The 12,815-nt window shown below is 42.2% G+C and overlaps 1 protein-coding gene across 1 annotated transcript in view; it reads left to right on the plus strand.

Moving 5' to 3' along the window:
- Positions 1-12,815, plus strand: part of cep126 (centrosomal protein 126) — a 155,466-nt gene that overhangs the window by 111,333 nt on the left and 31,318 nt on the right. Inside the window, exon 8 of the mRNA XM_078544883.1 lies at positions 10,105-10,235. Coding sequence (XP_078401009.1) covers positions 10,105-10,235 — 131 coding nt within the window. The remainder of the gene's footprint in view (positions 1-10,104; positions 10,236-12,815) is intronic.

The raw sequence follows: 12,815 nt of genomic DNA on the forward strand, positions 1-12,815 counted from the left end.
CTGCAGACACTGGTTCAAATCCCACCATGGCAGCTGGTGGAAGTTAAATTCAATTAATAAAATCCAGAACTAAAGGCTAGTCTTAGTTTCATGGTCACCATTACTATCATCAATTGTCAGAAAAACCCTTTGTTTCACTGATGCACTTTAGGGAGGGGAATCTGCCACCCTTACTTGGTCTCACCTATATGTGACTCCAGAGCCACAACAATGTGGTTGATCTTAACAGCCCTCTTAAATGGCCTAGCAAGCCATTCAGTTCAAGTGCAATTAAGGATGGGTAATAAATGCTGGCCTTGCCAGTGATACCTATATCCCATGAAAATTTTTTTTAAAAAAACCTCCTTAAGACATCTTTTATTTCTTGTCCCATTTTGCCTTGGATTATTATCACTCTTGTCAATTAATCACAGAATCACGGTGCAGAAGAGGCCTTTTGGCCCAACAAGTCTACACCGACACGTGAGAAACACCTGACCTACCTACCTAATCCCATTTACCAGCACTTGGCCCATAGCCTTGAATGTTATGATGTGCCAAGTGCTCATCCAGGTACTTTTTAAAGGATGTGAGTCAACCCGCCTCCACCACCCTCCCAGGCAGCGCATTCCAGACCGTCACCACCCTCTGGGTAAAAAGGTTTTTCCTCACATCCCCCCCTAAACCTCTTGCCACTCACCTTGACCTTGTATCCCCTCATGACTGACCCTTCAACTGAGGAGAACAGTTGCTCCCTATCCACCCTGTCCATGCCCCTCATAATCTTGTACACCTCGATCAGGTCGCCCCTCAGTCTTCTCTGCTCCAACAAAAACAACCCAAGTCTTTGCAACCTCTCGTCATAACTTAAATATTTCATCCCAGGCAACATCCTGGTGAATCTCCTCTGCACCCTCTCTAGTACAATCACATCCTTCCTATAATGTGGTGACCAGAACTGCACACAGTACTCCAGCTGTGGCCTCACCAAGGTTCTGTACAACTCCAACATGACCTCCCTACTTTTGTAATCTATGCCTCGATTGATAAAGGCAAGTGTCCCATATGCCTTTTTCACCACCCCACTAACATGCCCCTCTGCCTTCAGAGATCTATGGACACACACGCCAAGGTCGCTTTGTTCCTCCGAACTTCCTAGTGTCATGCCATTCATTGAATACTTACTTGTCAAATTACTCCTTCCAAAGTGTATCACCTCACACTTTTCAGGGTTAAATTCCATCTGCCACTTATCTGCCCATTTGACCATCATGTCTATATCTTCCTGTAGCCCAAGGTACTCAACCTCACTGTTAACCACCTGGCCAATCTTTGTGTCATCCACAAACTTACTAATCCTACCCCTCACATAGTCATCTATGTCATTTATATAAATGACAAGTAATAGGGGACCCAGCACAGATCCCTGTGGTACGCCACTGGACACTGGCTTCCGGTCACTAAAGCATCCTTCTGTCATCGCCCTCTGTCTCCTACAACTAAGCCAATTCTGAAACCACCTTATCAATTTATCCTTTTTCCCATGTGCATTTGCCTTCTTTATAAGTCTCCCATGTGGGACCTTGTCAAAGGCTTTGCTGAAATCCATATAAACGACATCAACTGCACTACTCTCATCTATACACCTGGTCACCTCCTCAAAAAATTCAATCAAATTTGTTAGGCATGATCTCCCTCTGACAAAGCCATGCTAACTATCCCTGATCAAACCTTGCCTCTCCAAGTGGAGATAAATTCTCTCCTTCAGAATTTTCTCCAATAGTTTCCCTACCACTGATGTGAGACTCACTGACCTGTAGTTCCCTGGCTAATCCCTACAACCCTTCTTAAATAGCGGAACCATATTAGCTGTACTCCTGGCACCTCCCCCGTGGTCAGAGAGGAATTAAAAATTTGGCTCAGAGCCCCTGCGATCTCCTCCCTTGCCTCCCTCAGCAGTCTGGGACACAAATCATTCGGACCTGGAGATTTGTCCACTTTTAAGCCTGCCAACACCTCCAATACCTTGTTAATCCCTATATCAATTTGCTCAAGAACCTCGCAATCTCTCTCCCCGAGTTTGATACCTTCATCCTCATTCTCTTGGGTGAAGACGGCTGTGAAGTATTCGTTCAACACTCTACCGATATCCTCTGGCTCCACCCATAGATTGCCCCCCTGGTCCCTTATGGGCCCTACTCTTTCCCTGGTTATCCTCTTCCCATTGATATACTTATAGAATATCTTGGGATTTTCCCTACTTTTATCAGCCAGAGCTTTCTAATGTCCCCTCTTTGCTCTCCTAATTGCTTTCTTAAGCTCCACCCTGCACTTTCTGTACTCCACTAATGCCTCCGTTGATTTGCTTCCCTTGTACCTGCTAAAAGCCTCTCTTTTCCTTCTCATCGTATCCTGAATATCTCTGGTCATCCATGGTTCTCTGGCTTGTTCCTCCTTCCTATCACCCCAGAGGGAACATGTTGAGCCTGTACCTTCCCCATTTCCTTTTTGAACGCCCCCCCAACTGCTCCTCTGTAGATTTCCCCACAAGTAGCTGTTCCCAGTCTGCCTTGGCCAGATCCTGTCTTATTTTACTAAAATTCGCCCTCCCCCAATCCAAAGCATATTTTTGCAACTTTTCTATTTCTTTGTCCATAACAAGCTTAAATTGTACCATGTTGTGGTCGCTATCACTAAAGTGCTCCCCCACCACCACCTCAGCCACCTGTCCAGCTTCATTCCCCAGAATTAGGTCCAACACTGCGCCGTCCCTTGTTGGACCCTCTACATATTGACCTAAAAAGGTCTCCTGTACACATTTCAATAAATCCACGCCATTCAAGTCCTTAACACTATGTCTATCCCATATAATGTTGGGAAAGTTGAAATCACCTAATATAATTACCCTATAGTTATTATTTTTACACACCTCCACAAATTGTGCACATATTTGCTTCTCAATTTCCCGCTGGTTATCTGGGGGTCTATAATAAACACCTAACAATGTGGCTGCCTCTTTTTTATTCCTAAACTCGACACACAAAGCTTCATTTGATGCCCCCTCCAAGATATCATCTCTCCTTACTGCAATAACTGACTCCTTAACTAATAATGCAATGACTCCTCCTCTTTTACCCCCTCCCCTGTCTCGCCTGAAGATTCTATATCCCGAAATGTTGAGCTGCCAATCCTGCCCCTCCCTCAACCACGTCTCAGTGATGGCTACTATATCACAATTCCACGTGTCAATCCTCACCCTTAGCTCATCGTTTTACTTGTAATACTCCTGGCATTAAAGTAGAGGCCATCCAGCCTTGCCTTACTCCCTTGAAACTTAATGCAGCTGTACTCCCTCTGACTTGATTGTTTAACTGTATTATGATGTGTCCGTATTCTGCTAACATTCTGTTACCCCCCCACCCTTTTGAATTAGTTTAAACTCCTCCCAACAGCACCAGCAAACCCGCCCGCAAGGATGTCAGTCCCGCTCTGGTTCAGATGTAGACCATCCTGCTTGTATAGGTCCCACCTTCCCAAGAAACGGTTCCAGTGATCCAGGAATCTAAAACCTCCCTCCTGCACCAACTCTTAAGCCACATATTCATCTGTGCTATTCTCCTATTTCTGAGCTCACTAGCACATGGCACTGGGAGTAATCCAGAGATTACAACCCAAGAGGTCTTGCTTTTTAGCCTACTGCCTAACTCCCTGAATTCTTGATGCAAGACCTCATCCCCCTTTCTACCTATGTCATTGGTACCAACATGTACCATGACCTCTGCCTTATCACCTCCCCCCCCCTTCAGGATGCCCTGCAGCCATTCAATGCCATCCCAGACCCTGGCACCAGGGAGGCAACACACCATCCTGGAGTCATGTTGACAACCACAGTAGCGCCTATCTGTTCCCCTGACTATAGAATCCCCTATTACTATTGCTCTTCCTCTCTTCCTGTACAGAGAGGCTGCTTGTGGTGCCAGAAGCTTGGCTATGTCTGCACTCTCTGGAGGAACCAGCGCCCTCATCAGCCTCCAAAATGGAGTACCGATTTGCAAGCAAGACCCCAGGGGACTCCTGAACTACCTGCCTGTTTCTCTTGAACTACCTGGTGATCATCCATTCCCGTCCTTCCTCAAGTCGCTTCAGCTGCGGTGTGACCACCTCTCTAAACATGCTATCCACGATGCTCTCAAACTCGCGGATGCTCCACAGTGTCCCCAGCCCCCATTCCAGCTCTGAAACCCGAGCTTCCAGGAGCTGCAGCTGGACACACTGCCTGCACACATGCTGGTCCCGGGCACTGGAAATGTTCTCGGATTCCCACATAGAGCACAAGGAGCACACCACAGATTTGAGCTCTCCTGCCATGACTTATCCCTTTAAATTAAACCTTTCAAATCAATTACGCTAGGGTCCTCCTTTCCTGATCCTCTTTACTACAGAATATACAAACTATAAACCACAAAAAGACCTTAAACTATAAGCAATAAATGTAGTAAATACTTACCCGTCCTTACCCACTACTTACCAGTCATTTCTCTCCCTTGTAGCCTCTACTGCTACAGCAGGGCAAGACCACTCTCTGAAGATTTAGGAAGTTGAATAGCAAAGAAAAAATGCAAAGAGCACCTTTTCCCCTCTGCACTGAATTCCCACTGTGCACCAAATTGCCAATACCCACACTCACTCTGGCTATGTCTCACTCACGATGAGGTCTCTCCCCTGCTCGTGTACAAGCACACTGTAGTGTGCTTCTAAATAGTCCCTTTCTTAAATAGAGCTGAGGTGTCCTGAGATGACTCACACTGGTTAAGCTTCAAATAGTAATCAACACCTATTCAGGTCCTAATCAGGCTTCAGTTTGATTGACAGTTAACTGTCACACAGTCAGCTGAGTCAGCTACCTTACCAACCTTTTAACTAGACTACTGAACTTACAAAAACTAAAGAGAAAGACTTACCAGTTCAATTCCCACTGTGCACCAAATTGCCAACACCCACACTCACTCTGGCTGTGTTTCATTCAGGATGAGGTCTCTCCTGTCTTTCATCATAACACAGATTTTTCTTTTGTTCTTTCCCACCAATTTTCCTCATCAGTTTATTTTGTTCCTTAAGTGAATGTACATTTGTTACAAATTATGAATTAATTCTTTAAATATTTGCCATTGCTTATCTACAGTTGTGTCTTTTAATGTATTTTCCAAATCTATCATAGCCAACCCTTATACCTACGCAATTTGCTGTATCCTGATTGAAGGCCTTAGTTCTGACTTGTTATAATCTTTGGCCAGACCCCTAAGCTGTTGGTGAGATCCAGTTTGGGACCAATAACATTTTGTTTAAAGTAGACAAAGTTTGAGATTTAAGACGCTTGCTAATAGAATAAAGCCACATGATTTCATGGATTTTGAACAAACAAAAATAAACTTTACTATACGTGGTCAGAAAGATAAAATAATTTACAATATGTACTCTAACATTCAGGGTAAGTATGAGGCACATGTGAATTAACAGGGAAACTGTGGTCAGACACAGCACACTACACAATAAATGACAGATGCAACCAAAACAGATTCCATGGATTTCTCAACAACCCACCCAGATGTTAGTCACGCTGTGAGTCAACCAATCTCACTGAAACTCCCACTCTCTCATGGGGGTTTCCAGTCTTCACCTTCTCTCCAAAAAAGTCACTCCAACTTGGTTGGCTTCAACGATGGCCCGCCTCGCAGGGTTTTGATCTTGTTTTCTGAGATCCCATTCCCCTAGATTCCCAAATCTACACTTAAGCCCAATATACAAGCACAATTTCAGTTTTTTGGCCACACCAAGTGGAACACTACAGTTCCAAAGGGCTACCTTTACTCCAACAGCCCACAGTGTGGAATCGCCAACCTATGGCTGCCTTCTTGGATCTTCAGGGCTTCTTCTTAGCCCTCTTCAATTATCAGGGTTTCTCATGAGCCCACTTTACTTAAAGCCTGCCCCTTGCAGCCCTTTCCCTAACTTGGAGCCTGTTTTTCTGCTCCTTTCTTGTTTCTTAACTTAACTGGGACCTGTTTCTGTCCCCTGTCTTTGTCCCTTACCTGGAACTTCCTTTAGGGACCTCTCCCTGTCCCATCTCCCCTGTTTGGACCTCTCCCTGTCCCTCTCCCTTGTCCATCTCTCTGGGAGATTTGTTGGCTATGGCACTTCGCACCCGGTCACTAGACCTGGGTTTTCATGCCGTTTATCTCTCTTTATGCACAGGCGGGCAGGGCCTGTCCTGACCATGAAGAAGTGAAGACTGTCGGGACTTGGAGTTCTGGACCTCTGTGCTCAAGATTAAGTTTGGGTTTCTTAACAGACTTAAATAAATCAATCGGGGGAGGCGGTGGTGTAGTGGTAGTGGCACTGGACTGGTAATCCAGAGACCCAGGTTAATGCTCTGGGGACCCGGGTTTGAATCCCACCCCAGCAGATAGTGGAATTTGAATTCAATAAATACCTGGGATTAAAAGTCTAATGTTGTTGATTGTCGTAAAAACCTATCTGGTTCACTAATGTCCTTTAGGGAAGGAAATCTGCTGTCCTCAACTGGCCTGGTCTACACAGCAATGTGATTGACTCTTAAAAATGTCCTCTGAACAAGGGCAATTAGGGATGGGCAATAAATGCTAGCCAGCGACGCCCATGTCCCACAAGCGAATAAAATAAAATACTTATTATAAAATTCTGTCATATTATGATCACTGTCCCCCAAAGGCTCCTTTATTACAAATTTATTAATTAATCCTTTCTCCATGCACATTGATAGGTCAGAAATTGCCTATTCCCTATTGATTCCTGGACATACTGATCTAGAAAACTATATTCCATGAACTCTTCCTCCACAAAGCCTGTCCACCATCTACAAGGCACAACTCCACCAACATTCAAAAAGCTTAACACCATCCAGGACAAAGCAGCACACTGGATGGACACCCATCTACCACCTTAAACATTCTGTCCCACCACTGGTGCATAGTGGCAGCAGTGTGTAACATCTACAAGATACTCTGCAGCAATTTACCAAATGTCCTAAGACAGCACTTTCCAAACCTGCGAGCTGCACAACCTAGAAGGACAGGAGCATCAAATGCATGGGAACAACATCAACTGTATGCTTTCCTCCAAGCCACACACCATCCTGACACTGAAACCATATCTCCATTCCTTCACTGTTGCTGGGTAAAAAACCTGGAACCCCTTCCCTAACAGCACATGGACTGTAACAATTTAAGAAAGCAGCTCACCACCACCTTATAGGTAATTAGGAATGGGCAACAAATGGGACTCAGGGGGAAAACTCTCTGCTAGTTGGAGTCATACCTAGCACAAAGGAAGATGGTTGTGCTTGTTGGAGGTCAGTCACCTCAGCTCCAGGACATCACTGCAGGAGTTTCTCAGGGTAGTGTCCTAAGCCCAACCATCTTCAGCTGCTTCATCAATGACCTTCCTTCCATCATAAGGTCAGAGGTGGGGATGTTCGCTGATGATTGCATAATGTTCAACACCATTCATGACTCCTCAGATACTGAAGCAGTCCATGTCCAAATGCAGCAAGACCTGGACAAGGTCCAGGCTTGGGCTGACAAGTGGCAAGTAACATTCACACCACACAAGTGCCAGATAAGGTCCATCTCCAACAAGAGAAAATCTAACCATCGCCCCTTGACATTCAATGGCATTACCATCACTGAATCTCCCACTATCAACATTCTGGGGGTTATTATTGACCAAAAACTGAACTGGACTAGCCATATAAATATTGTGGCTACAAGAGCAGGCCAGAGGCTCAGAGTCCTGTGGCGAGTAACACACCTCCTGACTCCCCAAAGCCTGTCCACCATCTACAGGGCACAAGTCAGGAGTGTGATGGAATACTCTCCACTTGCCTGGATGAGTGCAGCTGCAACAACACTCAAGAAGCTTGACACCATCCAGGACAAAGCCTGCTTGATTGGCACCCCATCCACAAACATTCATTCCCTTCACCACAGATGCATTGCAGAAACTCACCAAGGCTCCTTAAACCCTCGACTACCACCATCTAGAAAGACAGAGACATGGGAACATCACCACCTGTAAGTTACCCTCCAAGCCACTCACCATCCTGACTTGGAAATATATCACCGTTCCTTCACTATCGCTGGGTTAAAATCCTGGAACTCCCTTCCTAACGGCACTGTGGGTGTACCTACACCACATGGACTGCAGCGGTTCAAGAAGGCAGCTCACCATCACCTATGCAAGGACAATTAGGATGAGCAATAATGCCTAGCCAGTGATGCCTACATCCCTTGAATGAATTTTTAAAATGTTGGTCTTGCCAGCAAGCCTCACATCTCATGAAAAAATAAATGTACATTCTGAAAATTTGTTTCTATATATCCACACTATTACTGCAAATTTGCTTTGCACAGTCTATATGAAGATTAATGACCACCTTCCCAACACTCCCCACTGCCTCCCAAATGATTACTCTATTAACCTTGTTACATGCATTTCGAATTTTCTGACTTAAACTCTGCTTAACACTAAAACTAGAGTTCGGGGACTTATAATGTACTCCCACCGGGGTTTTCTGCTTCTTGTTATTTCTTAGCTCCACATAAATTGATTCTACATCTTTATTTTCTGAGCTCTGACCCTTTCTCTCTACAGCCTTTTCCCATCCTTTATTGTCAAGATTGTCCTTACCTGCTTTTCCATTTTGCTTACCTCTTCTAAAAGTCAAGTATCCTGGAATATTTAGTTCCCCACCTTGCTCGGTCTGCATTCACATCTTATAAGGGCAATTAGATCAAGCCCATTAATTTCTATATGTGCTATTAATTAATTTAAATTGTTGCAAATTTTTCACATACTTAGATATGGAGCTTTTAGCTTTAATGTTTTTTGAATTTTCTTTGATGTCACTAATGCCCTGTTACCTTCAGTAACAGCTCTGTCCTTTCCTGATCCACTGCTTATTTTACCCAGATTGCTACTTTGCTCTACAACCTTAACAGTTCTCTTGCTGCTTCTCAATTTACCCTTTCCTACATCCTCCTACCCTCTTTATTAGTTTAATCCACTTCCCTGGATATTCGGTTCACCAGAATATTTTTCCTAGCCTGGTTTAAATTGAGCTCGTCCCAGCAGAACAACTCTCTTTCTGCAGTGCTGAAGCCAATGTCCCATAAATTGAAACACTGCTTCCCAAAGCATTCTTTAAGCCGTGCGTTTAATCATTTAATCTGTTTGTCTCTACGTCAATTCGCAGCGGAGACCCAGACAAGATGAAGAATAAAATCCCTTAAAATATGAATTTAGCAATGAATGATCTATTGCAGCTTTGGTGGAAGCTCTGCCAAAACTCTGGGGAAAACGGTACCTATAATGTTGTCACTGAAAACAGTTTCATTATGTAAGTCTTCTGAGCAACTAAATGTGCCTAAATGATATAGAAGTCGTGTTGTAAACACCTTAAAAAAATCACTAAATTGCTTGGGAAAATGTCCCTCATGACAGAATGTGTCCACTCAATATTCCTAGCGTGACCATGCTGTTAACTGATGATGTTTTGCATACAAACAGTACTGAAGAGCTGCTGCTTCTCTAATCAGCAAGCTTCCTTTTTTTATAAATCAGATGCACAATAATTATGATTTCTTAAAATTTGGAGATAGGAAGGAATAGGCTGTGTCCAATATTGCACAAAGAACAATACCAGGATTAAAAAGCAAGGTAAGGTACTAAGAAATATACTGATTTTGAAGTTTTCCTTGGAAATGTGGCTTTAAATTTAAAGCAAGGATGTGTGATGAGAGAATTAATTGAATTAACTGGACATTGTTCTTTGTTAGTGCTGTTTTATATTATAGAATTATGCTAACTGTAAATTCAGTTCTGGAATCTAGGTTGAAAAGGTGAAACAAGGAAATATCACCTGATGCAGGAAATGGAAGTGAGAAATGTTCTCATCTTCAGAGTTATTGCGCCAATCTTCTTCGATTGTACCAGAATGTACCAAGTTGATGTATTGGGATGTCTTTTTTTTGTTGAAATATATCTTGTATTTTCAACTGTTAATTATTGTTATATCTTTAATTCCTGAAGCATTTGTTACTGCTGCTAGAAGAAAGCACCCTATGGATACACGCAGCAGTGGAACAAAACACAGAGCTCTTCTTCAGCAGAGAAGAATGAGTATTAGTTCGACCACACATAAATCTGATCAAATAGGACAGGTACCTTTGTAATTTCTTTGAATTTATCCTGCTTCAATTAAAATGCAGGTTTTTTGCCTATAAAATTTGCTTCTTAAAACTGTAAATCAAATATCACCAACAAAGTATAATTTTAATTATAAGTATAACAATATCAGCTATGAACCTAGTCACAATTAACATGGTGATGGAAAAAGTGGCAATTTATTTTGAAATTTTGCCACCCCAATCCTGTGTACAGGAAAATGGCTGTCATCACTCCAAACTTTTTTCACTGTCTTCTTTGATGCCCCCCAACTACTTAGTGCTTGATATCAGAATTGAGAATCTATAGTTATCAATACATTTGGGATATTTTCAATGTGGAAGGGAAGATTGAAGATATTTAATAGACGTTTCTTTTAAAATTACGAAGGATTGTGATTTGATGAATAGGAAACAAAAGATTTCTCTGGCTGATGTGTCAGTGACAAGAACCTTCAATTTAAAGCTGTCACATAGAGCATAGAGAGGCTAAGAGAAATTTCTTTTAGTGGTTTGGTAGTAAGGAACTTGAGTATTGCTAAAAAAAGATACATGTTGCCGAAGTTTTTCGACTTTCACTCATGAGGACAATTCGCAAGAATACCAAATTTCTAGGGAACAATTTTCTTGCCATGTCTGGCATGTTGGCCTCTTCTGCTATAATTAATCATTGTTTAAAGAAATTTCTGAAGAAAGACACATGTTGTCGAAGCTTTTTGTCTTGCGCTCATCAGGACAATTCGCAAGAATTCCAAATGTCTAGGGAACAACTATTTACATTGCATAAGAATAGAATGCTGATTGGTTGGCAAGTGGACTCTGATTGGTAGAGGCATTGCCTTGAAGAATGTAGCAGTTAACTGATAACTGTTTGTTAAACAATCCTAAGTGTGCTAAGAATTACACTGACAACTAATTTAAGATCATCAGTCAGGCTCACAGTGTGGCTGACTTACGCATGCCAGAAGCTACGTATATTAATACACAGGGCCCTGTCCTTTGCAGACAGAAAGGGCATGTACATACATTGCACCTTTTTCAACTAAAAAAAAAGGCGAAGTCCATTCTCTGGTTCATTCCTCAGGGCAATGTCTTGACCAATCAGAGTCAACCTAACTGGTTTTAATTTAAACATAGCTTGGCAGTCATCAGTTAACTGGTGCATTCTCCATGGCAATGCCTCTACCAATCAGAGTCTACTTGCCAACCAATGAGCACTCTCTTCTCATGCAGCATAAATTGTTCCCTTTACATTTGGAATTCTTGTGAATTGTCCTTGTGAACTGATGAGAGCAAGACAATAAGCTTTGACAACATGTGTCTTTTTTCAGAAATTTCTTTAAGCAAAGACTATTTCTAGCAAAAGAGGCCAATATGCCAATCATGGCAAGGAAGCTAATATTGAATCAGGGACAGGAACTCGCCAAAATTAATATAAGAAGAATAACAATAATAAAGAAAATAATGGCACTAAAGAGTGACATATCCCCAGGACCACATACTTTCCATCCCAAGCATTTAAAGGAAGTAGGTGAGAACATTGCAGATGCCTAAAGCATAATCTTCCAAAGCTCTCCTGATTCTGAAACCATTCTTCTGGATTGAAAAGTTGTGGCATTGAGTCAATATCAATCTGGAGAGTTCCTTTTCTTCCCTCTTGAGATAGTGGAATGTTTCAATTCACAAGAGAAGTCAGGTGATCCTCAAACAGCCATTTTTTTGTAGCCTTTCGTGGTTTCTAAAAATATAACGTATTGACTGATAGTTCATAATACACTGGAACATGATACTTGGAACTGTTTTGCCATTCCTTTATCAGCGCTGGGTCAAAATTCTGGAACACTTGCTAAACAGCGCTGTGGATGTATCTATAATATGTGGACTGCAGTCCATCACAACCTTCTCAAGGGCAATTAGGGATTGACAAGAAATATTGGCCTTGCCAGTGGCACACAGATCCTGTGAATGAATATTTTTTTTAAAGTTGAGAAAAAGAGAAAAATAGAATATTAAAGTAAACCAGTTAGACATATAAAAATTAATTGTTAACAGCATTTACAAATATATAAAAAAGAGAATAGCTAAGGTAAAGATTGGCTGTTTAGAGGCAGAGTCAGAAGTTATCATGAGGAATGAGGAAATGGTAGAAACATTACACAAATACTTTGTGTCTGTCTTCACAGTAGAAACACAATTTGCACACCAGAAATAGAGGGTAACCAAGGGGCTAAGAAGAGTGAGGAACTTAAAATAGTTAATATCAGCAGAGAAAAAGTATTGGAACATCTTAAGAGATTAAAAGCCAACAAATCCGACACTCTAGGGTTTCAAAAGAGGTAGCTGCAAAGAAAGTGCTTGCACTGGTTATGATTTTCCAAAATTCCCTAGGTTTCAGAATGGACCTAGCAGATTGAAAGTTCACAAAAGTAATACCACTATTAAAGAAAGAAGGGAGAGAGAAAACAGGGAGCTACAGGCCAGTTAGCCTGACATCAGTCATTGGAAAAATGTTGGAATCTATTATTAAGTAAGCTTTAACAATGTACTTAGAAAATCATTGTACGTTCAGGCAGTCAA

This window comes from Cetorhinus maximus, chromosome 7 (assembly GCF_964194155.1).
Source record: "Cetorhinus maximus chromosome 7, sCetMax3.hap1.1, whole genome shotgun sequence".
NCBI lineage: Eukaryota > Metazoa > Chordata > Chondrichthyes > Lamniformes > Cetorhinidae > Cetorhinus > Cetorhinus maximus.